The following is a 25,852-nucleotide window of genomic DNA, read 5'->3' as shown; positions in this document are numbered from 1 at the left end:
TCCTGGCCCTCACCCCCTGCCTCCCCTTGTTCCACTATCCCCTTTGCTCACCCCAGCCCTGTCTTGGCTGCTTCTTCCAACTGGCCAAGAGCTTTCCCACCTCAGGCCCTTTGCACTTGCTGTCCTCTCTGAACAACCAACTCTTTGCCTGGCTGCCTGCTTCTCACCTAGGGATCGCAGCTTTAAATGCCACCTCCCTGCCACCTCTCTAGAATCAGCTCCTCTCTCCCAGTTCTAGCACAACACCCATGACATAAGGACCTTCTGGGGATGACATGATAAAATGATCTCTGTGTGTTTCTCTTCTCTCCTAAGTGGACAGAAAGGCCTGTGAGTGCGGGGTCTTCCCTGTCTTCATCCTCCTCTCCCGTGTCCAGCACAGAGAGCCAGCACTTAGCAGTTACTCAGTGAGGGAGTAGAGTAAACTGACGGACATACTTCTTAGGTAGTGTTAAGTTCTGTGGGCACCCAGGAGGATTCTTTCCTTCTGAGAAGACTTTAAACCAGAATGACCAAGTCTGCCCGAATCTGGGCAGCAAGGCTGGCTGTAGCCTTTCCCTCATCTGCTGCTTGTGGTGAAAGCACACGCAGCGCCTCGAAGACATGACGCGCACGGGATGCGGTGAATTCCTTACGCCTGAGACAGCTGTTACTCACAGCTGGGAGACCGGTGTACCTCCCCTTCTAGTATCACTCAGACTCCACATCCCTTCCATGACCAAGGCTCATGCGACTCTCCATGCAAATGCCTTCCATGGCTTTGTGTCTCATTCAGAGTAAAAGGCCAAGTCCTCCCACAGGCTTCACGGTCCACACATCCAGGCCCCCGTCCTGGACCCACCCTGGTGCCGTCCAACCTCTACATTCTTCTTGCTGTTCCCAGAACACACTGAGCACCTTCGCTTGTCAGCACGTCTAGGCCTGCTGCTGTTCCCTTTGTCTGGAATTCTCTTCCCTCCAAGAGCCTACATGCTCATGTTCTCGCTCTCTTTAGTTCTCTGCTCAAATATTACTGTCATGGAGAAGCCTTCCTAGCATATCCTTCTGTAAAACGGCAACCCACCTCTGCTCAGGACAGCCACAGCTACTTCTCCTTGCTTTCTCCTCGACTTTCTCCCTAGCACTCACCACTCACACACACGCACACACTCTTACTCTGCCTCTGGGAAGAACACAAACTACAAGAGGGCAGGCACTTCGGCTGTTCTCGTTGCTGCGGTCTCCCTGGTACCTGGCCTGCAGTAGACACTCAAAATTACTTCTTTCATGGATTAATAATTGTGGGAAATTTAACTCAGGGGTGGCGATTAAAAAAAATACGAGTAGGTGGAAAGAGTCTGGTTGTTACTCAAAAGTGGAACGCAGCATTACTACAGGACTCAACGATTCTACTCCTCGGTAGATCGCCCCGACCACAGAAAACAGGAGCTCGACGGGCTCACTGCGCCAGCATTCACAACAGCCAGCAGGTGGAAACAAACCAAGTGCTCATCGAGGGATGAACGGACAAACAAAATGGGGTCTACACACGTACAATGTGGAACTCTTCGGCCTCCAGGAGGAAGGGAATTCTGACCCATGTTACAACACAGATGAACCTTGAGGACGTAATGCAAAGTGAAATCAGCCAGTCACGGAAGGCAAGTATTGCAGGGTTCCACTTCCGTAAGGCACCTGGAGTAGTCGGAGTCATAAAGGCAGAAGGCTGAGTGGTGACGGCCGGGGCTGAGAGAGGGGAGACTGGGGAAGTACTGGTTACTGAGTATAGTCTGGGATGCTTCAGTTTGGATGATAAAGGGGGGCGTTGGGAGCTGGATGGCGTGACGGCTGCAGAACAATGTAAATGCACTTCATGCCACTGAACTGTACACTTAAAATGGTTGAAGGGTAAATGTTATATACATTTTACCGTAATAAAAAAAAAACCGCACCTCCTACTCGAGTCAGCTATTGGAAAACTTTTGAGTGTGGTTGGGTAACCTGCACGTGTGTGAGTCTACTTTCTCAACTATAAATTTTACGGAATCGGAATACAGATTAAGTATTTCTGTTTAAAATTTCTGTTTAAAATTTAGCCTTCAAATTGAGATGTGCTGTTAAGAGTAAATATATATTTTGAAAGCTTAGTTAAAAAAAGTAAACTAGGGGTGCGTGCGTGGCTCAGTCGTTAAGCGTCTGCCTTCGGCTCAGGGCGTGATCCCGGCGTTGTGGGATCCAGCCCCACATCAGGCTCCTCCGCTGTGAGCCTGCTTCTTCCTCTCCCACTCCCCCTGCTTGTGTTCCCTCTCTCGCTGGCTGTCTCTATCTCTGTCAAATAAATAAAATCTTTTAAAAAAATATTTTATCCTAACTTTTATTGTAATTACATGTTGAAATGATCATATTTTTGATACACTGGGTTAAATAAAATATATTATTAAAGCTGAAAAAAAATAGAGAGGAGCAGATTCTCATACCTGCTACCACACAGGCGAACCTTGAAACACTGTGCTAAGTGAGACAAGGACCAGACGCAAAACAGCAAATATTACATGATTCTACTTACCTGATATGCCTAGAATAGAAGTTTTATAGAGACAGAAAGTAGATCAGAGGTTACCAGGGGCAGAGGAGTAGGGGGAAGGGGACTTCTTGCTTGGTGGGTACGGGGTTTCTGTCTGGGGTGATGAATTTTGGAAACAGAAACAGTGATTGTTCTGTAACGTGGTAAATATAATTAATGTCACTGAACTGTACACATAAAATGGCAATTAAAATTAAAATAGTAAATTTCATATATATCCACAGTTTAAAAAAAAAGCATAAAGAATGGGGAAAAGAAGTAAATGGAAGAGATCACTTTCTTAAAGCTAGAGAGAACATCAAAGAGCTGTGGAGTAAGCATCGCCATGCTAGCTTCCCTGGATTCGGACATAAAGGAATTTCCCCAGATTTAGACAGCTGTCTCCCAGAGAAAGGATGCGAGAATACAAACCTTCCCACTGCTGAACTCCGTGGACAAGCGTCTGGTGACAGCTTGCTACCCTGTATTTATATCTCTTAAGACTATGACACATAAGAGGGGGTGGGGAGTATGCCAGGTGGCAATAAAACATGGTACATACAGCGGAAGGCTCAGAGCAGGCTCGGAAGTTAGAACATATTTGGGTTTTCTTCCCAAGAAGCTACAGTGAAGTTTAAGGTGAAGAGCTTTTATGTAATATAAAAGAATGCATGGAAGAATGTATGTATATACTGTTATATTTACAACTTACCATCCCTAAGTATACACTCTTAGAACTAAGTTACATAGTATACTGCTTGTATTCCTACCTGTGGAACTTGTTATATAGAGAACTGTGGCTTCCCACCCTTTGTCTTTTGCAAAACTCATTTGCTGAAAGGCCAAGTAGGAAATGACCAATGGCTTGAACCTGCAGGCATTTGGTTCTCTTGGGCTCAGTCTTCTGTCCAATCCTGCTTCCTCTCCCATTCTTTTCACAGGCATTGATTGCTAATGAACACCTTATATTCTGAACGCCTTCTAAGCATCTGTTTTTGAAGATCTAACCTGTGACAAATACCTACCATTTGTCAGGCATTAATCTAGGTCCTGGGAAATCAGCCAAGTATAGACAACAACTCCTGCCCTCATGGGGTTTTAATGGGATTTCTGGGAACACTTTTGCCCACATGATAAGGCAATGTTTGTAGCTAAAGCAGCACCTTCTACCTTCTTCTGGTCTTGGAAGCAGATGTGATGGCTGGAGCTGCAGCAGCCATCTTGCTACTACAAGGTGACAAGTGTGATGGAATGCCTAGGGTTGCAATATACAGTTTAACAGCCACTAGTCACATGTGGCTATTGAGCATTTGAAATGTGACTAGTCTGAATTGAGATGAGCTGTAAAATACATACATGATTTTAGGACTTAATAAAAAAATGAATATGAGATATATCAATATTTTTTAATCTTGACTACCGGTTAAAACAGTATTGTGGATATATCAGAGTAAATATATTATTACAATCAATTTCACCATTTTTAGTCCTTTTTAAATGTTGCTATGAGAAAATTTTAAATTACATATGTCACTTGTATTGTATTTCTACTAGACAGCACTGGCCTAGAGAATCAGAGAATATAGCCACTAACCCTCAGGCCACTATCTCTCTACTGATATCTGGTTTAAAAATAAGCTGGGTGCTTGAGACCTGGGGATGAGCCAGGCATGTCCCCATCATCACAGAGCCCACAGTGAGAAAGAGACATAAAAAGCAATCAAGGAGGGATGCTGATCAACAAGATCTCGTAGGACCAGAGCCTGGAGCTCCCGGTGCTCACCAAACCCAGGCTGAGGATGGAATAAGAGAAGAGGAAGTGGAGAAGAGCTCAAGGAAGGCCCCCTGAAGGAGGTGATGCTTGCTTAAACTGAATCACACAGAGAGCAAGCTAGCTAAGCCAGGAAGGGGCCCCTGTTCAGCACAAGCAGTATACATCCTCCGTGGGCTGGCTCTAAGAGCTCCCATTATTTGACAAAATTTGAAGAGGAAAGTATACACTTGTATTTGTTCCCCTTTTAAAGAGCATTCATAGTCACTCATAAAGCAAACCTCTGAACAAAACCATGTATATGCAACTATTTTTCAACTTAAAGTGCTATGCAGACGTCGGGTGTTAGTAACAGTAATGAAGCTGTGGTTGCGGCTGTGATTGTTACAGTGGTGGCAGCCGTCCCTGCTTTACTATTACTGGACTGCTCTTCACTCAGTGGCCCTGCTCAAGCCCCCCAGCCCAGACTCAAGGATTCAGGGGTGTCCATCCCAACGCCCATTCAGTAAGGCTAAGGAGATCCCAGCAGGCAATATCCTGCTGTGGTAGCTCCCCTTTCGGAGAAGGACTCTTCTCCTGCACTGTCGGTGGGGACTGGCCGCTGGAAGAACCTCCAGGGAGAACGCCACAGTGCCTAAGGTATTTTCAATGTGATGCACATTACCCTTTGGCTCGGAATCCTCACGACTATCTCACAGATCTGTTTTCATGATACGGAGTATGTGGGAGAAAAGTTACTGTAGCACTAGTTAAAATGGCAAGAGACTCGGAATGAGGAAGCAGGTGAATTAATTGTGAAATGGAAGCCATGAAAATAATAAAAGGATTAGAGCCCCACATACTAATATAAAACAATCTCCAAGATATATTTGAGTGAAAAAAGCAAGGTGCCAATATGTAAACAAACCATTTTCCAGTAAAAAAGTAAGTAGCCGGGGGGATGCCCACATCAGGGCCCGCGCGCGCGCGCACACACACACACACACACACACCCACACGCACACACGCCCACACGCACACACGTGCAGAGACTTTCAGGAAAAGCAGGTAGAAAATGGTCCGGTGATTGCCTCCTGAGCTGGCACCTGGGCACCTGGGAAAAAGATACACTTACCACACTACCTGTTCTCGTCCTGCTTGAATTTTTTTTTCTTTAATCATAAGCATACATTTCTTTTTTTAAAGGAAACTAGTTTTTTTTCTTAAAAAGACAAAGAAGTCTTTATTGATAACTGTATTTATAAAATGAACCAGAGGGAACCCAAATTAACCACTTCCTATGAAGACAGCCAAAAAAGAGAGCTTTTTATCTCAGGGTAATATCTGGGGGACTGGATTCACTCAAGCTCATATCTCATGTCCAGCGCACACACTCACGCTGAGCCCGCCAACTCCATGTGAGTCAGTGGTGACAAGGGTAGCAATGAACACAAACCCTTCATAATCTAGGCTGGAAAACCCGTGGAACACAGCAGCACCGGGTGGCCGTTACAGGTAAGCAGGCAAAGCCAGAGGTCACCTGCAGGAACGGGTACCCCAGAGATCATCCTCTGCCCTATCGTCTCTGCCTGCAGCTGTCCATATTAGGCAGAGTGGAACCTGACGAGCCCCCGCCAGCACGGCAGAGCCCCGCTTTGAGGGCAGCGGTGGGTGATTTCAGAGGTCCGGAATGTCAGATAGGCTTATCTAGGCTAGGAGATAGCAGCCTTCCCTGCCAGCTCTGCCCCTCCCACCCTATCTCCCTACCTCCTGCCGTGCTGGCTTAGGAGGCTCGGGAAACCCTTGCATCACCCAAGCCTGGGCTACCCACCACCGGGGGGGCCCCTGCAGAGGCAGAGGTGGGCAAGGGTAACAGTCAGGAACAAGAGGTACCGCGGTGACCCTGCTGGATGTTCACAAAATCCAGACATTTCCTACTCACCAGAGAACCCACCCGTTTTCATTTTATAGGTTGGCCTCATTCCTGCTGGTGACAAGAGTTCATGAGTCATTTCCTGCACTCTTGTTTTTATGATGTACAAATGCCTTCTGGTCTGCACTGGTTATCTGCGGTCACCGAGCGACCCCACAGAGGGTAGTAGAAAGAACCCTGGAACAGGAGTCCAGGCTCATCCTCAATGGTCCCCGGTCCTCTGTTTGCCTACAAGACCCTCTCTTCACAGCCTGTCCCCGGGAGGCCGTTCTTTCTGGGTCTCCTCCTGCATCCATCTGTTCTGCTCTCCCTGGCTCTCACCCTCTCTCCCCACCCACACCTTCTTTCTTTTTACACAGCAACACACTCTCCCTGGAATACAGCTCTTTGCCTTCAGCTAAGCAAGGCAAACTTCTCATATGTCAAGCTCCAAATCATACCTTCTCTTCCGGGAAGCATTCCCAGACTACCCCAGTCCCGCTGTCATTGCTCTTCTCTACTTCTGCAGGACAGTGGATGCACCTGTCTCATACACTTAGGATATTAACGAAAATATCGGCTAAGCATTTGCTGATCACTTATGATGTTCTCAATACTTCACACAGATTGCCTCAGTGCTCACAGCAACTCCGTGAGAGAGGGACCACTGCCACCTTCATTTTACAGGCAGCACTACTGAGGATCAGCGATCTGAGTAGCCTGCCCCAGGCCACAGAGCTAGTTCATGGCTGGCTGGTACCTAGACAAGTGCCTGGCACGTAGCAGCTGCTCAATAATTATTCACCTCATGAATGGCTAAATAAGTCAATAAATACAGAAATAATGTGTCTCCCGAACTGCTCAGAGCCACTTCTTCTTTCAAGCCTCCTCCCCCATCAGGTGCCTAGTAAGGCATGGAGCACTAGAAACACCTGCTGAGTGAATGAACAAAAGAATATTGGAGGAAACCCATCAGTAGAGTCCAAATCCTGACAAAGCCACCCTATAGCTTCAGATCAATAACTTCAGGTTCCTGGGTCTCTCGATGTCACGGGTCAAATGGAGAGATGGTACACAACATCCTCTCAAGTTCCTTCTGACATTAGGTACATATAAAAGACAAGGCTTCATGATTTCCTGATGATGGCAATTCCCATATCAAACATTGTATCGTTTTGCTTTGTTTCGTTTTCCTTCTGGGCTGTTTTCCCCCAGGAACGTTACGCGACTGGATGTGACATTTGATCAGGGTACTACCCTGATGCGGAGCCAGTATTAGTCCTTAAAGAGTTAATTTGGCTTGATCCTTGGTTCACTGTATCCTTATCAAAACAGATCACACCCAAGGACAGAGTCGTTAGGTGCCTGACAAAACCCTCATAACTAACCAATAATGACCAGTGATCCCAAGTTAGATTGTGCAACTGACACCTAAGCCACTGCTCTAAAGACACTGTAGGTCCTTCTCCCTGTTCCCTGGCACCCCCACCAGAGGCTCTCTTCTCCAAATAGATGCTGGTCCCTCTCCCCCAACCACCACTGACAACATACATGCATACATACATATACACATATACACTCACACGTGCGTGCGCACACACACACACGCACACTGCCGGCATGAAGACAGCAGCACAGTGCTTAGCACATGGTAGCTTGTGAAATGCTTGTGAAATGTTAAAGCCCAGACCCACTCCCGATGGTGCTGAGATGTCCACAACAATGGAAAGGTGAGGGTTCTGGCTGAACTGCATTTATTTCTACTCTAACTGTGGCCAGCCGGGAGCTTGGCTACGCGCCTCATGCCTGACACACCTGTGCTATATGTCGTAGCATCAGTGCTCATCCGCATGCATGCTGATACCCAGCACTTCTTGTCTGGCTTATGCTCAGCATGAACTACTCCACCCGAGGACACCTGTACCAGGTGAGTGAGTGAGACAAGGTCTGTTCACGTTAGAGAGAGGGAGGACCCATGTTCTGTGTTTTGTTTGACTCACAAGGACTACACGCTCTAGGCTCTTCGAGCTGGGTATTAACCATCCACATGAATCCAATATGGAGAGAGACTCTACACACAGAAACGCACATAAACAGCCCCTGCTATTTATCCATCTCACACCTCCATGACCTTGGGAGCCTGTCCTCCCTGACGTCAATCATGTGACGCTTGAAAGGGCTACCAAAGACAGTAGCCAGTGCTCCTGGTTTGGGCACAATAATTGGTCCACAGACAGGCCAATTAGAATCCTTCCCTGAGATTTTATTCAATATTGAGCAGGAGGAGAGAGTCTAGCCTTTGGGTCACAGAGCTATAAAGATGCGAGCTAGAGGCCACCAACATGGAGAAAATCTGTTTGCAGGACGGAAGAATGGAGCCAACCTAGAGCAAAACGTCCAAGACACAGATGGAAGGAGAGAGGCTGGGAAAGACTGTCTGGACCTTCCTGTTTATACCAGTTAATGGTTCCCTTTTTTGTTTAGCTTTGAGCTGGGTTTCTGAAGTGTGCGGCTCACGTGACCTCACACAGTCCGAGCCATACTTAGAGGACATTTCCAAATGTGTTCCACGCTTCAGGATCTAGCTAGATTTTAGGAGATGGGCTACCGCACATGTGAAAACTCTTTGTTCCTCCTCCTACGAGGCATAAAATTCCTGAGCAAGATGCACTCTCAACTCAGCATCGTTAACTACAGATATTAGTGTTATCCCTTTGTATCTCAGGCACCAGTGGTGACCTGCCAAGCACAGGAGTCCACAAGGACTCTTCTATTTCAACCATCAAAGCTTGTAAAGTAAGGGCTGACCAGACAGGCGAGGCAACCAACCAACTGGTGACTTTCGAAAAAGAGCACATCTTCCTGGTGGTCAGGCCTCCATCCCATCCCCCTGCCGGCTCACTCCCTCCTTCAGATCACCAAGAGAGTCCTCTCAACAGCCAGAAACTGTTGGGCGCATGAGGCCCTGGCATTTCCTCACAGAATAAGGTCTCTGAAAACCTTCCTGAGAAAACATCTTGCAGGCTGGCCACCTGACTTCTACGGGACCTTTTCAAAAGAAAGCCGCCACATGCTGTTACTGAAAAGGGTGATGCTTTGAAAACAAACAGTGCCTCCCTCTCCAAGTCTGAAGAGCTTCCCAGTGAACAAGGAGCCATGAAGTTACAGCAGATAGGTGGGGGTGGTGCCTCGGGGACCAGCCGCACCCCTTTCTCTCCTTTTTCTTCAACCCTCTGTCTCCGCTTAAGTGTAAAGGGCTAAAGCTTGGCAGCTTATGGGCACTACCTAGATGGCTAGAGCTCCGGGCTGAAGTTCTGGCCGGTGAAACGCTCTTCCTTTGCCCCGTAAAGTCAGTGCGCCCCAGGCTTGGAGCAGCTTTGGCGGCTGTCCCCTTGGGGGCAAGGGAAAGCGGCCGTATCCCACGGTATACTCACCAGCTCCTCATCACCAAAACAAAAACACAACAGTCCTGATCGCCATGGAGAGTTCAATCCTCTTGTCTGGGATTGGCACCAACTAAAATTCCAAGGGCTCTGGCTGACTTACCTCCTGTGAGGTCTAAATACAGCACGCTCACTTCTAACCTAAACATACAGTCTGGACCACTGCCCGGGGCTGACAGCCCCTTAGGCAATAGGCATCGCAGTGAGAGAAGTGATATGATGTGTGGCGTGCTTAGGCCATGTTCACCAATGTTGCCTATGGCCAAACAGTGGGGGAAGTAATCAGCTTGTGGACGGTTAAGTGCCAGTGAGACCGTGAGCCCAGAAAGGCATCCTGGGGAAGAGGCTGGGGGGAAGAAGGGAAAGACAGAGGGGGGAAAAGGCAGTAAGGACCAAAGACCTATTTCTTTCTTTTTTTTTTTTTTTTAAGATTTTATTTATTTGACAGAGAGACAGCCAGCGAGAGAGGGAACACAAGCAGGGGGAGTGGGAGAGGAAGAAGCCAGCTCCCGGCAGAGCAGGGAGCCCAATGCGGGGCTCGATCCCAGGACCCTGGGATCACGCCCTGAGCTGAAGACAGATGCTTAATGACTGAGCCACCCAGGCGCCCCCAAAGACCTATTTCTTAGCCAATTAAAGTCAAGGGATCTTTCTACAATGTTGGCTCCCAGGGAAACAGAATTCAGGCCGTAACCTCTAGAAACAGAAAGATCAAGGTTGCCTCCTTATTGTGTGATCTTGGGCAAGATAATTGACTTCTCAGTTTCCATAGCTCTAAAATGGCCTCAAGGACCATGGAAGTGTTCGCCGAGACCATGTTTATAAAGTGCGCACGGAAGTTGCTCAATAAATCGTAGCTACTAGAAGTAGTAGTGGTCGTGGTAATCGTAGAAGGAGGATAATGCCAAGCACGCCTCTGTCTCTCTGCCTTTGAGAGGACACAAGAAGTGAAGCCGAGGCCATCGGGATCAGACAGAAGCTCCCCCCCCAGGGTAAGCTGTGCACGTACAGACAAAGGAAATCTTCGACCGAGCAAATTGCTAACACACGCCCACGCCTATTGAGAACCTTAGAATGGCAGAATGGCCACAGCTTCCTAACCTCCCGGCAAGCCAACCCGCATGCCCCACATAAGAAATCACAGGGTTTTCCCTTACCTTGGTGTTCATACAAGACTTCCCTCGCTTATACTCCTTGTGGGATCCACGCTTGTCCAGTTTGTACCACAGGGCTTTGGCCTTCCAGGTGGTCACCTTGGACTTGAGCTTAGAATAAAAGTTCCTGTGGTCCAGAGGGTCTAGGTCCAGGTGTCGTGTGAGGATGTTGAAGGCCTGGAGGGTGCCTTTGCACGTGGAAGCCTGGACAAAGTTCTCAAAAACCTGCCCGGCCTGGCTCTGCTTCTCATCTTCGTTTTCCCCCATGTTTCAGGAGCTGTGTCGAGCGGTGGTATGGAGAGGCCAGAGGAGAACACCATGAAGTACCTGGAGACGCGTCACGCCTGCAAAGGTACGTGAAGGCAGAGGTGAGCTCCGTGGCAATGCGGGCAGGGTGGGGGGGGATGGGTGCTGAGAGGGAAAAATAAAATTCCTTTGGGATGTTAAGCATACTAAATATTAATACTTAATGCTAAACATAAACCATCTATAGAAAATGTACAGTCATCCCTTCTGACCTGGCAATGCCGTCTTGCTGGCAATCTCCCCCCCCCAACACCCCCACTCCTCTCGCAGGCTGTAAAGAACTAGAGATTGCTCAAAGATACGCCCTGGCTGATGTCAGCATTACCTGGTCAATCTTGCTATGAGCCAGACAGTTCTAGAAATAACAACTGGGGGGGGGGGGGGGGCAAAGCAGAGAAACACACTAGATTTTGTGAGCACCACTGAAAACCTTTAATTCATGGTGCTGTAAATTAGTCGACTAATATGAGTGTAATCTAACCACAGAACAGTGCAGGGACCAAAACATTCAAAGTATGTGCCTCCCTTGATTTCATGGCCTTCCCACCTATCCCTAGACACCAAACTTGAAAGTCTTCCTCCATTAGTTACCAGAGGGCAGGTCCTTGCCCTATACAGACGAGAAACGGCAACTTCTCAAAACTTCTCTCTGCTCCTCGTATCCGCAGCAAGCACGGCATCCACTCAGGCATACAGAAAGACACAGACACACGTGGGTCTCCTCCCGACGTACAAAAGGAGTCTGTGCTTTGTGAGCCCAAGCTGTGAGCTATTTGGAACAAGTGCTCAGGCCGATGGAAGGAAAAATGCGATGGGTATTCATTCACATCACGAAAATAGCTCGCCTGGGTTTTGGCCTGTCTCTCTGCACCACTCTAACCTCAGGCATTTCTTAGGAAAGTCATTCAAGTTTCAAAGGAACAAAAATAAGTTAGGGTCGATTTTCCAAAGCAATAGCTATTTTTCCAGAATCCAAAGCTAGTACAAGAAGACAAGCGTAGAGGATCTAGGGCTGGCCCAGCTGTCAGGAGGGCTCGAGAGGGTCTGTAAACAAGACGATACAGCATACCACGCTCCCCCAGACAGCGGCCTGGCAGCAGGAGGTCAGCAAACACAGAGACAAGGCCCTTGGGCTGGGCGGCTTCCCACTCTCCAGACAGAAACACTATTGTGGGTGCATTTGGACTGTGGGCTGGCCTTATAATATTAAAAGCAGAGAATGGTGTTTATTTTCTTCCTTCATCCTTTACTCATTCATTCAGCAACAATTACTGGTGCCTAAGCAAGAGCCACGCATCACCCTAGGTCCCAGAGATGCAGAGATGGGGCCTAGTGAGGACGACAGGTGTATAAAGAGTTGATTATAAGACAACAGGCAAGCGCTTTTAAAAGACAAACACAGGGCGTGGAAGCCAGATAAGGAAGTGTCCAACAGAGCCTAGAGGTATCCAGAGGAGCCACAGGGCAGACAGGGGATGCCCAAACACTACAATTTTAGGAACAAGGTGAATTTCATTAGAAGACCAGGGAACAGAAGTTCTCAGGCAAAAGAAACACCACACAGGTGTGAGTCTGGAAACAGTCAGGATGGCTGCAGAATGACAGCAAGTTCAAGGTGTCTGAAGTTCCAACCTCATGACAAGGGGTGGTGGGGGCATCCCGGGCAGATCATGGAGGGGCTCTGGCTTCTCCTGTGGGCTGCAGGGTGCAGGAGACAGAGCAGCGGCCGAGAGGAGTCTCTGGGCAGAGGAGGTGGCGGGGATGCACGGGACAGGGAGGCGGCCACGGACAAAGCCACCGGGAGAGCCCCGCGAGAGAGAAGCACACACATGAACGCTGTACGGCAGCCCGGCAGGTACCACCTGCAGGGAGCAGCCAGCTGGGGGCAGACACCCAGACGCTGCTGGCCAAGGGGGCAGTGGCAACAGCATGGGACCCCTCCCCCTCCTCCTCTCCACCCTGGGAGCCTCCAACGTGCCTGGCACCGTGCTCAGCTGAAGGTACATTCCCTGCTCCAGGCCTAGCCAAGTTCCAGTCTTGAGCCAGGCTTCTGTCCTCCAGGAGCACTGACCTGGTGGCTCTGTTCCCTGCACCTCAGCAAAGTCACCACACGTGGAGAGCTGGGCCTGTGCTTTGCCAGGTGCTGATAAGACATGGATCCCCTCCCAGATGCTCTCTCGGCTCCTTAAACATCTGCAGTGCTCACTTTGGCATCACTCACATAAACACTGCCTCCTACTGTTTCAGCTCTCCCCCAGGTACAAGACTTGCCACCCAGAGAGCATAAACACGGAGCAAGGCTCGTTTGCTTTTCAGAGCCAAGGAATAGCCTCAGTCTCTATCTCTGGAACCACTCTGTGCCCAGCACTGAACAAAGGACAAGGCCGCTGACTGAGAGATACAAAACTACTCGAATTCAGCCGGTATCCTGCAGTCCTTTCTGGGGACAGGTAGGTGGTGCAGAGAAAGCCACAGGCTTCAGGGCTGTTGGAGCCCAAGTCCAAAGCTCAGTGTGTCCCCTGGCTGCCCTCATGGCCTCACAGGAGCCGCAAAAGCTCTGGGCCTCAGTTTCTTCTTTTGTAAGAGACGCAATAATCTCCACCTTGCAGGGTTGCTATGAAGGGTGAGACAGGTGTGTGATGGCAGAGCCCGGCCCTGGGAGGCACCTGGCAGAGGTGGAAATGTGTGCTGCATCCCTCACGTGGGGCACATCTGCATCTGGGGAACGTACCGGTTTGAAAAATACTTCTGTAAATCAATTCATTAAGTCGCCAACTCCTCCTTGTCTAAAATGGTGAACTGTTTGGAGGTATCAAGCCAAACCTGACTCCCAGAGAATCATTTACGAACTGGAAGAACCTGTCTCCTTCCAACTCCAGCTGCCGCCCCCTCCTCCCCCAAAAGGAAAATGAACAACTTAATCTGAGGGCTCCAGTGGAGAGCCAAAGGTGGTGTGGAGGGGGCTGGCTGGGCACCAGGGCTCCAGGAGCTTGCGCTTATCTGGAGGGAGATACGGGGGCGGCTGGGGTGGTGGAGAGAGATGGCAGGACAGCAGACAGCGCTGCCTTGGACTGTATCCCAGCAGCTCGTACCAGGCTCAGACCTGCCTCCCCGGGCTGAAGGGTCTGGTCTCAACCTGTAAAATCAGCTTTCCAGTTGAAGTCAAAGACCTTAAACATGACTGTCACACCCATGAGGGGTAGGTTCCCTCCGGAAGAGCCTCAGAGTGTTTCGAGTCGGCCAGACAAGGGTGTGAATCTGGTCTCACGTACCAGCGAGGCATGTGACCTAACGTATCTCAGCCTGTTTCCTCATCTGTAAAATGAGGTGATTGCACGCGCTTCCTAGGGCTGTAAGGAATAAACTCCATCACAGACATGACGTGTTTAGCACAGGCAGCTACATGATTACCAACAGTAATTACTATTCCTCAAATGGCCCAAACGTCCTCAAACCAGAAGGAAGGGACCAGCTGCCCAGGTCAAGGAATTATTTATACTTTAAAATTAGAAGCCATGGGTTTTCAACTCAGAAGATGTGGGTTCAAATCCACTTCCTAGTTGTGTAGCCTTGGACAACTCACTTAACCTCTGCGATTTCAGTTCCCTCAAATATAAAGTGGGGAGGAAGGAGGTTTCAGTCATGAACTGAAAGTGTCCTGAGCGCCAAGCCCCTTCTTCCAGAGCCTGGAGTGGAATTCTTCTGGTGGATACCCTTTCTCCTTCCCCAAAAGAAACTCAAGGATAAGTTACATCAGAGGATCCTGGGTAGTAGCTCTTGTTAAAATTTTCCTTGTCAACCACCACCCAGCTGTTGCTTTTTAGAGTTTGATACGAAATATAAATAAAACCACCCAGAAATATGAAAGGTTTCTGAGTTTTCTGGGAAGAAACAAGACGTGATGCTTTAGTTTCCAAGAATAGCCTTGAAGCAATTTGGTTTTGCCAACTGGAGTCCCTTATTTGTGGTTCTGCCTGTGTGACTTTATGAGTCACAAAGCAACCCCCTTGCCCTGCCCCTGGCTGCTACAAATTAAAAAAACTCAGGGCCTCCAGTTGCTGGCAACAACATGAGTAATGGGCTCGGTCCAGGGCATCTGGGAGACAAGTTCGAGGTTGACACAGAGCCCCTAAGTACCTCTCAAATGACAGAAGGAAACTCCCGGCCGAAGAGCTTCCAGTGAGCTCACATCTAGGAACCGCCCCTCCCCGCCTTCTGTCTTCCTTGGCCTCGTCACCTGCCAAGTGGCAGCACACAGGGTGACCAGGTGGTGGATAAATGACAGAGTTCTGTAAAAACTTGAGGGCCGGAGGGACACCAGGCAGAACCTTCTCACAAAGCAGCGGTTTGGCCCAGGAGAAACGCTCAGCCCTCAACCACACCCTCAAAGCTCAAAGGCAAGGTATGTCTCAAGGTAAACGTAATCTAAAGATGAACCCCTTGGGGTGGGGGGTGGTGACACAGGACAAGGGGACTAGGAGGGATATACTTCCAGTTCTAAAGACAGTCACAGGGATGGAAACGACGGCACAGGGAACAGAGTCAGTAACGCTGTAATAACTTTCATGGCCACAGACGGCGACTGCACAAGCGTGGTGTACGCCAGAAACCAATACATCATGTCAACTTGCACTTCAATTAAATAAGCAGATTCAATAAGAACTAAACAATAGAATCCAAACCTCCTTGCCACGGACACTGCCAAGCTCCCCACTCAAACCTACCATCTCCCAGGTACCCCGCCAATAAGCCTCCAGGCAGGGCCAGTTTCCTAAGCAACGAAACAAGGCTGTTTACCCCCCAAGCACTCGCAGGGTGATCAGAAGAACTAGACGCCCCAGCTCTGAGCCTCACACACAGAAGACCCTCGGTCACAGCAACCTGGACCCAACACCTGAGCTGAGGCAAGAGGCAGCCAGAGAAATGCCCCCCACATCTACTGCATCCCTGTGGAGCCCAGGATCACGGCGATGCCCGCAGGCCTCGTTTTCTCACCCGGCCAAGGAGGCCTGGCTTTCCATCTACAAGGACATACAGCCACCAAGGTGAACCAAGAGGGGCATCTCCCAGGGTCAGGAAGGGACTGCAAGGGCCCCCTTGCCCTTGTCACCTCCTTCCAGCCAGTGGTCCCCAGCCTCCCCTTGCTCACCTCCCCAGATGGAGAGCACACTGCCTCCTGGGAACGCATGCTCCACCCCTGCCTCCTCTGAACGAGATTAATTCGTCTTAGTCACTCCCCAGGGAGATCAACCCTGTCTGTCCACAGGCTTCTTTCTGTTCCTGATTTTTAACCCCAGAGATCATCCACAGGAAGTCAAAGCCCTTCCTTCCACGCAGGCCGAACCCACATGTGCACTTTTCTGACACACGCCATCTGGAGCCCTGCGAGGAGAGGCCCAGGAAAATGTATCCAGGAGACACACTGTGAAAGCCCAAACAAGTTCCTAGCCTGCCACAAGGGCCTAGGTACTGTCCTCCGTCTACATTGCCCTCCGTCTACACTGGCCCTGGTGGGGAGCTCAGGCCCTGCCTTCTATCTAGCTTCCCCACTGAGAGCCGAAGGTCCTGGGGCTCCTGCCCTTCCAGCCCCAGCCCTTCCCTTACTCTTTCAACAGCGAGTTGGTGCCATTGGTCTGGCTTAAAGTGACCTCACACACTCCTACTTCCTCACCTCCATCCACCTCTTCCTGGAATCCCAGCAGCAGATCCCTCCCCGCTCCAATGAGCCAGATTCCTCTAAACTGACCAGTCACGGGTCCAGGAAGAGGCCCATGTGACCAGAGGCCTGCAGCAGGCAAGGGTCTTCCATCAGCATTATCCTAAGGAGCCCTCACAACAAGTCTGTGGGGTGGGGTGGTCTTCTTCTTTCCTCTGTTTCTGCTCTGCAACAAGGACCTTGGGGGGCAGGGGCAAGGAGTCATTCCAGAACTCGCCCATCTTGCTTTTCTATCATGTAAGAGTAAGTTGGCCATATGTGCTTCCTATTGTGTGTGTCTGTGTGTACGTGTGTGAGCGCACACGTGCACGTGTGCATGTATGTACAGGTATGTGTATGCATGTGCGTTATGTATGTACGTACACACATCCCTACTTGAAACATTCTTCAATAAGCATTTCTAGCCAGTGCTCCACACCTCTGCTTAGACCACTAAGCCACTCTTCAAGGACTTCCCAGGAGAAGCAAAGACTCTGAGGTGGGCAGAACCCCGGCCTAGGCGTGAGGAGTCTGGGCCCGCCCCTCACGCCACCTCATGAGGACACCAAAGGCAGCGTGGCTCAGCTGCTGACAGCGTGCCAGACCTGTCCCAGACACTTACATCCCTGATCTCATTGACCCATCCTTGTTTGGCAGAAGAAAAGACAGACTACAGAGTAACCTCAGTATCCCACAGGCAGCAACAAGGGATGCTGTGAAAGGGGCCCCGTTCCAGCTCACTTCAAAACCCACACTTAGTCACCAACTGATGGGAACCATATAGACAGAACTAGTATGGCTTGCCTTTGCTGAAGCCACCGTGTACAAAAAATGGTCCAGTCCTGGAGTCTCTGAAGATCTTTCAGGCTCCGAGAGTCTACACGCGTCAACAACAGGGCACGGTTTCATAAGTTATGGTGCAACCAAATAATAAAGTATTAGGCGGTCCTTTAAAAATAATATTTAGAAAGACATTTAATCCATGGGGAAATGCTTATTACACCCTAATGCAGAGTGAGGAGAGCAGAATGCAATTTCAGGTTCAATAGGATTCTGACTCCATGAAGCAATATCTCCAGAATAGGAAAAACAAACCAAACATGAACAGTGTGACAGTGTGTGTGTGTGTGTGTGTGTGTGTGTGTGTGTGTGTGAGAGAGAGAGAGAGAGAGAGAGAGAGAGAGAGATGGTCTTTCCGATGACTTTTACTTTTAGCTTTATATTTTCTACACTTCCCGAATGTTCTACCAGGAGTGTGTATGACTTGTACAAGGCCCCTCCTGTACACACATCCCAAGTCCAGGAGTCTCTGGTCCCTGACTAGCCCATGGTCCTGACAGCAGGAGGTAGGCTTTGGGAATCTTACCTTCCTCAGGCCAGCAAGCGCCCAAAGGCCTCCACCACACCAGCAGCATGATTTTTCTCCAGAAAAGAGAGAGCCAGGGCACCACGCTGACCCGATAAATGGACTTGCATTCCAGCAGGTGAGGGACGAGGCCCCAAGGCTGCATTCCCCCCGCCCCCCAGCTCTGTTCTCTGGACCTCAGGCCTCTTTCCAAGAAGCCACACCTTTGCCCCCATCTCCTGCTGGGCTCGCAGGATGCCTTGCCCATGAACCCACAAGGAGGAAAGCTGCATACCTGGTTATGGGCCAGGAGGTAACAAAATTACATGTATCTCAACACACACACACTGGGCTCATCTTAGCAATAAAAACTTAGTCTATTCTGCGTGTGTCCCCCTTATCGTCTTAGTCACACACAGGGTGCCCAGGAACACTGTGAACTCTCAATTTCGATTTCTAGGAGGGCTTCCTATCTCAGAACTTAATGCGGGTGCTGAGAATAAGCAGATTCAGAGACAGAAAGTGGAGAAGTAGATGCCAGGGGCTGGGGGAAGAGAGGAATGGGGAGTTAGTGTTTGAGGGGTACAGACTTTGAATTTGAGAAGATGAAAAAGTTCTGAAGGTGGACGGTGGTGATGGCTGGACAACATCACGAGTGTACTTAATACCACTGGGCTCGACAATTAACAATGGTTAAAATGGTAAGTTTTATGTTATGTATATTTTCCCACAGAAATAAAAAAAAATGAAATGCATTAAAAAACAACCATCATGGCCGCTTAATAGTAGGAGCTGTCCAAGGCCAGAGTACAGAATTTGTGGCCTATTTAACATTGAAGTTAATTTTCTAAAATACTTTTGAATTAAAGTGTAATAAGCAAAATAAATCATTCAGCTAATGAAAAAATCTTGCTCAGTGAAATAACTTTTAACCTTTTTTTTTTTTTTTTAAATAAAGTCATCTAGGCTTTTCTCCTCCTTCCTTCCAAATCTTGTTTGACTCCAGAAAGCCTATGGAAGAGCTCAGTACTGATGAGTTGAAATTTTCTCTCTTGTTCTGTCTTCCCCAGGCAACCACCACTGATACCCGCCCCCCATACACTCGGCACCTGTGAAATTTCCTCCAACACCTGGCTCCCCAGTCTTGGCTGCCTGAGCCCACCATGCATTGCCCGGGGAGAATGCCCCTGCATTCTGACCATTCCGGGCAGTGTTGCCAGCAGACTGCAGTTCTGTGAAAGCAGGGAACATTCTTCCCTGCAGCCTACAGATTCCCTAAAAGCTCCCTGACGAAAGGTCCAGATCAGCTCAGATTTGTTGGGCACGCCATCACGCTTGAATGAGTGGAAACAATGGCCGTGTCATTAGATGGGATTTCTGTCTCTCAAAGTCAGGGCTGGGCGTATTTTTCATTGGCTAACATCAATTTCAGCGACACTGGGTAAGGATCCTTTTCAAGAAGCTTCCCCATTTCAAAAAACATTAAGTGCGATATATCACACAGCATACTTGGTACTCTTAAGCAGGGCATGCGAGCAAATACTCACCCTCCTAACTCCTAGTCCTCCTCCAAGGCCCTTCTCCTCCAGACACCCTAGCTCCCTAGCCCCAAGTGGGTGGGATCCCTCCCACGGCATCCTGTACTTGCCTCGATTATAGCAAGTTCCTCTGTGAATTTTGTACTTCCCTACTCCGAGTTCCTAGCACGAGACCCTCTGTATACGGTATGTGCTAAATGAATGAATGGATACCCGATCCTTGGGAACGGAAGAACTGTTCTCACTAAATGAGCATCTACAAAGTCTTGGGCAATGTGTTACACGCTTCATATGTTTTAAAGCCCCCACCCTACCCCCCACCACACACACACATCTATACCGTTTGCAAAATCCACAGCTCTTCGCTAAATGAGAATGGCCTAGGACAGGAGAACAGGACAGAGACGCTAGTCATTGTAACGAAGCCAGGCATTGTTAGACACTATTGTTATCCCATTTTTCAGAGAATTAGGAAAGTTAGCCAACAGCCCGAGGTCACGCGCCTAGAAGTGGTGAAGCTGTGACGCAGCCCCGCAGCCAGAGTTCAGGACCCACGTCCTTAACCGCTATACCTGTAGTGCTCCCACACGAAGTGGACGGAGCCAAAAGGTACGGAAGCACTGCCCTGTGTACCACAGCAGAGACATGGTCTCCGGTCTAGGCCCGGGACGCCTCTTCTTCCGTCGAACCCCAGAATGCCCAGGTCTGGGTCATGAGATCTCGAAGCACCGTCAGACTGAGGCACTCCCAGTGGCGAATATGCCGACAGAAATCCAGCTGACGCTAACTTTTGGGCTTTGGTGGGCACGGCAGAGACAGGCTAGCTGTCGCTAGACGCCTTGCTCCTTCCCCCCGGGCCCTTCCCTGCTGCTGTGAGCCGCCATGACCCGTTCTAGGTAATGCGCTGGGAGCAGAAGCGACGCACACATTCTGGGAACGCCCCGTAAGAACCTCCCCTGGGGACCCTCCATGCTCTTTCACTTCCCCTGGAGCACGGCAGCCCTGGAAACCATAGCTGGAAGACGACCCAGCCATGAGAAGAGAGGAGCCAGATTCCCCAGGTGTCCACCCGTGGGAAAGCCCTCTGTGACCAGGAACATCTGGACTTCGCACACGTAAGACATGAGCGTCAGTGCAGGACGTCACCGAGAATCGAGGGGTTTTCTGCTGGGCAGGAAGCATCCCCTTCAATGAGGCAGGAGAGAAATCACAGTGTGGTAGGTGTGTCGAATTTGTCCTGTGTAGAAAGCTTTCTCTCCCAGTGATACGTGAGAGGGATCTCTCACTACCACCACTGTTGCGGTCAACTTTCAAAACAACCAGTTCCGCCATTTTATAGCTTACTTTTCATTAGGACCTCAATATCCTGGAAAAGTCGCTTGACCCTCAGAATAAGCCTGCCCACCCCTCCATTTAAGCCCCCACCCTACCCCCCACCACACACACACATCTATACCGTTTGCAAAATCCACAGCTCTTCGCTAAATGAGAATGGCCTAGGACAGGAGAACAGGACAGAGACGCTAGTCATTTCCTTGGTTTCAATGCCCTCCCCCGCCCCCACGCCCCCCAGCCCTCAGCTCCTGAGCCCCTGGAAGCTGATGTGGTGTGGCAGAAACTTCACGGACTCTGGGCCACCGAGCCCTCCCTTGAACAAACAATGGAGTCTCTGTGAAATTTAAATGAGGTGCCTCACGGTGCACGCTCATGGATGTGCTAAGCGTTATTCCGGCATCTGCAGGGGGATGAATCCCACCACCTCAAGCTCAAGGCAGCCCAAGCCGAACCAAGGCAGAAATTGGTGCATTTTCACACAAATGGAAAAGGTAGCTCATTCCTTTTAATCTAACGTATGCGGGATGGGAGAGCTAAAACCGCATTTCCCGCCGAGTCTTTGCCTGGCACGTCCTTAAGCCCACTCCCCAGACGAACCTTTGTATCTGGATGGCATCGCATCCCCTGACACGCTGACATTAGGTCTCAGGGACCCGGACCCCAGTAACTGGTCTGGACGACAGACATGGATGCTGGGGAGGAGACAGAAATCCTAGCAAAATGAACATGAAAAGATTTCTCAATAATGCCTGCTTGCTCTGCACACAGCTCCTCGACCAGAAGTCTGGGACGACACAGAGAAGTCCCGGCCCCGAGAAGCTCGCAGCCCAGCAGTGTCTCACAGAGTCTGTCTTCCAAAGGCCCCAGATTTTAAAGAGTTGTGCCAAGTGACCGCATTTGTCAAGCCAAAAAAAACGCTAGTTTTTATCATTGCCTGACAAAAGCTTTGCGATTTTGTTGTTGTTGTTGTTGTTGTGTAAATTTGTCAACATGAAGTCAGTCCCAAAAATGTGCACAAACTCAATCATAGTTAGGTCTATATCGCTTTCACTGGAGGAAACAAAATGGCACTCTCCCTCCTTCCTTTCCCAGGCTAGGTTGCCTGGCAATGTCCACTCCCTCACCTCCACCTCCCCTTCCATCCATCCACCACCGTCTGGTTCCCACTCACACAGAGTCTGGTCCAGGCCTCACACCCAAGGTTGTCACACCAATCCCATCATCACATCTGGGACCCTATCTTGCTCACTGTCACTCCCATTTTCAGTCTTTGCAGACTCCTCTCTCTCTAAATGCCCCTGAGATTTTGCTGCGTCCCAAGGTTCTGATCTTCACTCTCCTCTCACCCTCAAGGACCTTGACACTCCTGTAGTTCACTCAGTATCTATGTCCTGGTGACCCATCAAGCTATCCCTCCATGGGCTCTGTGGCATGCTGGGCCCATAAGCTCGTAAGCCCGTGAGTCAACTGCAGTGACTCTCGTAAAGAGACCTCCGGTGTGGTCAGTTTACCTCCCCTGTCCTTCCCCTGCACCCTCAAACTCAGTGAACAGCACCATCTACGTCCAGACCCTCAGGCCAAACCATTAGAGTCCCCCCTTCCCTGCCCCTCTTGCCCACCTCCCGGGCCGTCCATCACCCACTCCTGTCTCCCCAACAGCCCCATCCACCACCACCTGCCTTCCTCTCTGCTCTCACCTGAACCCTCAAAATCTCCTCATAAAGCCCTTCCTGCTTCCAGATCACCTCCCTCCAACCCACATGCCTATTTCTCAAGCTCCACCAAAGACACCTTCACACCAAACACACACACTTGGTCAGGTTCTGTTCCTGTTTCAAATCCTTCAGCAGCCCCCCGACAGTCTCCAGGGCCAAGTCCGAATGTCCTAGCAGAGCAAAACAGAAACCACCCTCATGATTCCCCCCTTACCTGCCCCCAAATGCTTCCCCTTCCCTTGTACTCTTGACTTACTGAGCCACCGACAGCTCCTGATAAACAGGACTCTTCCTGCCTTTGCCTTGGCCCGTGCTGCTCTGTCTAGCATGGCCACACGGAGTGAGTTTACTCGGTGAAGTCCCAGGAGGCTCTAGGGCCGGAACATCGAAGCTAGCCGAATACCAGGGGTCCCAGTTTGAACCCTGGAGTCAGGCAGACTTGTTACAAACATGACCCACCAGTGCCTAGGTGCGTGAGCCCGGATGAGTTACCTGACCTCTTTGAACCTCAGTTCCCCCATCCATAAAATGGGGATAATAATAGTCCTGACCCCACTGGGCTACGTGAGGATGAAACACAATGATGCCTGGCCAGGCAGTCTTCCAGACAGCACTGTTGTTCTTTGAAGTCTTAGCTGGACTTCCCTTCACCCCTTTCCCACACCGTACCCTGTGGAGGTGCCAGTGATGGCTTCCTCCGTCCTGCTGCACTTGCTCCACTCACAGGTCTGCCCGTGTCCCTGCACTGCAAGCTCCCCGGGCACAGCCCACGGCCTGGCAACGGTAGAAGCCCAACAACTACTGCTTAGGGGTAAAATCCAAGCAAGAGCAGCTGCAAAATCCAGGCTCTGTGGTGGCTTGAAGGGTGACTGCCCTTTGTCTCACCACCACCAGAATGACTGCAGAGGCCTCCTACCTAGCCTCTACTTCCCACCTTGCCAGCACCGCCTCCACCCTGTTCCCACAGCCCTTGGGGCTTCCTACACCTGTCTGTGGACATCTGCACTCCCTTGACAGGCTCCCCAGGCCCTCCGTGCAACCCCCATTTCCTTATTAGGCTCGATTCCCAGAGGTATTAGCACTCCAGCTCCCGTGGCTGATTCAGGCAGGTGGGCCCTGGAGTGCCCCACATCCAGCCTCCGGCCTTCTCCTCCTGCCCCTGCTCCAATCTTACCCATCCTCAGGAGCAGGGCGGGCCCCATGGTACTAACAGAAGGCTTACTATGCGCTGGGTCCCAAAGGAACATCACCATCTATTGGGGGGATCAAATTTAAATAATAATTACGGATAACGGTTGCCGTGATACCAGACATGTGGACACGGGATGGAATGACCGGCAGCCAGAAGAAAAGCTCCGAGCAGTGGCATCAGAGCTGGCTCTTCAGGGAGGAGCTAGAATTTTCGGGCACCACAGCTGCCCCACCACCTTACCGACCTTCCTTTCCTTTGCATTCTTTTCACTCTTGGCGTCCATGCCAGAGGCCACCAACCCCGGCCGCACTGCAGATTCACCCCGAAGGGTCCACTTCCTGGGCCGGCTCCCCAACAGAACTTCTATAGCCTGAGGGCCAAGGGGCAAGATGTTTTTAGCTCCCTGGGGAACACGTGGCCCAAAGCCAGGTCTGGGAGTCACTAACCACATCCGGTTCCACCCTTTACATTTACTGAGAACCTGCATTGTGGGTGAGCTCTGTCCCCAAGCTCTGTCCCCAGCTTCTGAGAAATTGCCATGGGTGGGGAAGTACACGATGGTGGGGGGACAGTCACAACACAGGGAGAGGGGCAGAGGCCAGACTATCTGGCACATCATTTAGCCTTGAACCTAACACATTTTTTTTGTGCATTAATCTTGCCTGGACAATTAATATATATAACAAAAACAAAACTGCCTTTTGTTTTTTGGTGTTTTTCCCTATCTGCCAGAGTACCCAGCTCAGTTCTAAGTACACAATTGGCATTCGATCAACATTAAAGATTCAAATAATTTGACTTTTTATATCATGCCCCTTTGTGACTAATTCAGCCATTTTCGAGTTGTCTGTTCATTTTTACCTTTGTAATTTCAGTGTCAGTGTGGTATCCACACCTGGTAGGTAGCCAGTACACGTCTGTTGAATAAATGAACATCTACCAGTAAAAATCTGTTTCAGGAGGAACAGAACAGCAGATGCCATACCAACTTTAGAGTTAGCTTTTAAAAGACTTCCAAAATTTTTCATTTGAATTATAGACCTTTAATCTCAGAATCAATTCCCTGATATGTAATTAGACTGCTCTGTTGTTTATACCATCATGAATGTTATTAGCCACGTAAATAATACCTTCCTGGACCTCGACAGCCAGCTGGCCTCGGTGTGGGTGTGCCCAGGGCAGGCGAAGGGGAGATGCTTGCCCATTCCTTCCATGAGGCCGTCCCCCCAGCTAGCAGTCGGGCCGGCCACACGCCTCACCCCGGTCTCCATACAGGGGCCTGTAAACTGCGTTCAGCTTTTGTGAGCAGGTGTGCGCCCCTGCACGGACAGCTCAGCCCTGCCTGAGTCAGAAAGCCCCACAGCTGTTCAAAGCCTACCCACATGTCAACACGCTTGAGAAGCCAGCTCTGTGATTTAAACATGCCGTCCCCTGTGCTGTCGAGAAGCCGCATGACGGAACAGGGACACGCAGGAGGTTCCTAAGTGGGACAGTCAGCCAAGTGGGAGCGTGCTGGGCAAGCCGGGGTAGCCAGCAGAACGGACAGACTCTGCTTTCCCTGGGCCCAGCATGGCCCACGGTTTGTTGTTGTTATTGTGGTTTGTTTATTTGTGTTAAGCCCTGAAAACAAGACTCACGTCTTGAGCAGGGAACCTTCTGGATGTGGCTCAAAGATCATCCGGCCCTCCCTCGAGGCCCAGTCCAGGGAGGGGAGATCTGTAAATCCGTGTGCACCAAGGACCAGAGGGAATTTTCCTGGAGTGCAGGCTGGATCGTGGAAAGCACTCAGGCAACTCAGTCTGAGGCCTGTTCGCTTCCTTTTGCTTCTGCTGGGAAATCGGAGGATTTACTTGCCGGCTATTTATTTGTTCCTATCTTCGCCACAGACACTGATGACCATGTGCCAGGCAAATGAACACTGCTGA

General features: G+C 50.0%; 1 protein-coding gene across 18 annotated transcripts in view; it reads right to left on the bottom strand.

Annotated features, from left to right (window-relative positions):
• LOC113246261 (F-actin-monooxygenase MICAL2) overlaps positions 1-25,852 on the bottom strand; it is a 137,707-nt gene that overhangs the window by 79,792 nt on the left and 32,063 nt on the right. For all 18 annotated transcript variants that reach the window (XM_026486796.4, XM_048214022.2, XM_057317062.1 and 15 more), the window contains one exon: positions 10,805-11,145. In XM_026486796.4, the coding sequence (XP_026342581.1) occupies positions 10,805-11,068 (264 nt within the window). In that variant the 5' untranslated portion in view covers positions 11,069-11,145. The remainder of the gene's footprint in view (positions 1-10,804; positions 11,146-25,852) is intronic.

This window comes from Ursus arctos, unplaced genomic scaffold, assembly GCF_023065955.2.
Source record: "Ursus arctos isolate Adak ecotype North America unplaced genomic scaffold, UrsArc2.0 scaffold_23, whole genome shotgun sequence".
Lineage (NCBI taxonomy): Eukaryota > Metazoa > Chordata > Mammalia > Carnivora > Ursidae > Ursus > Ursus arctos.
Note: the sequence above shows the minus strand (reverse complement) of the source record. Positions and strands in the feature narration are given on the sequence as shown.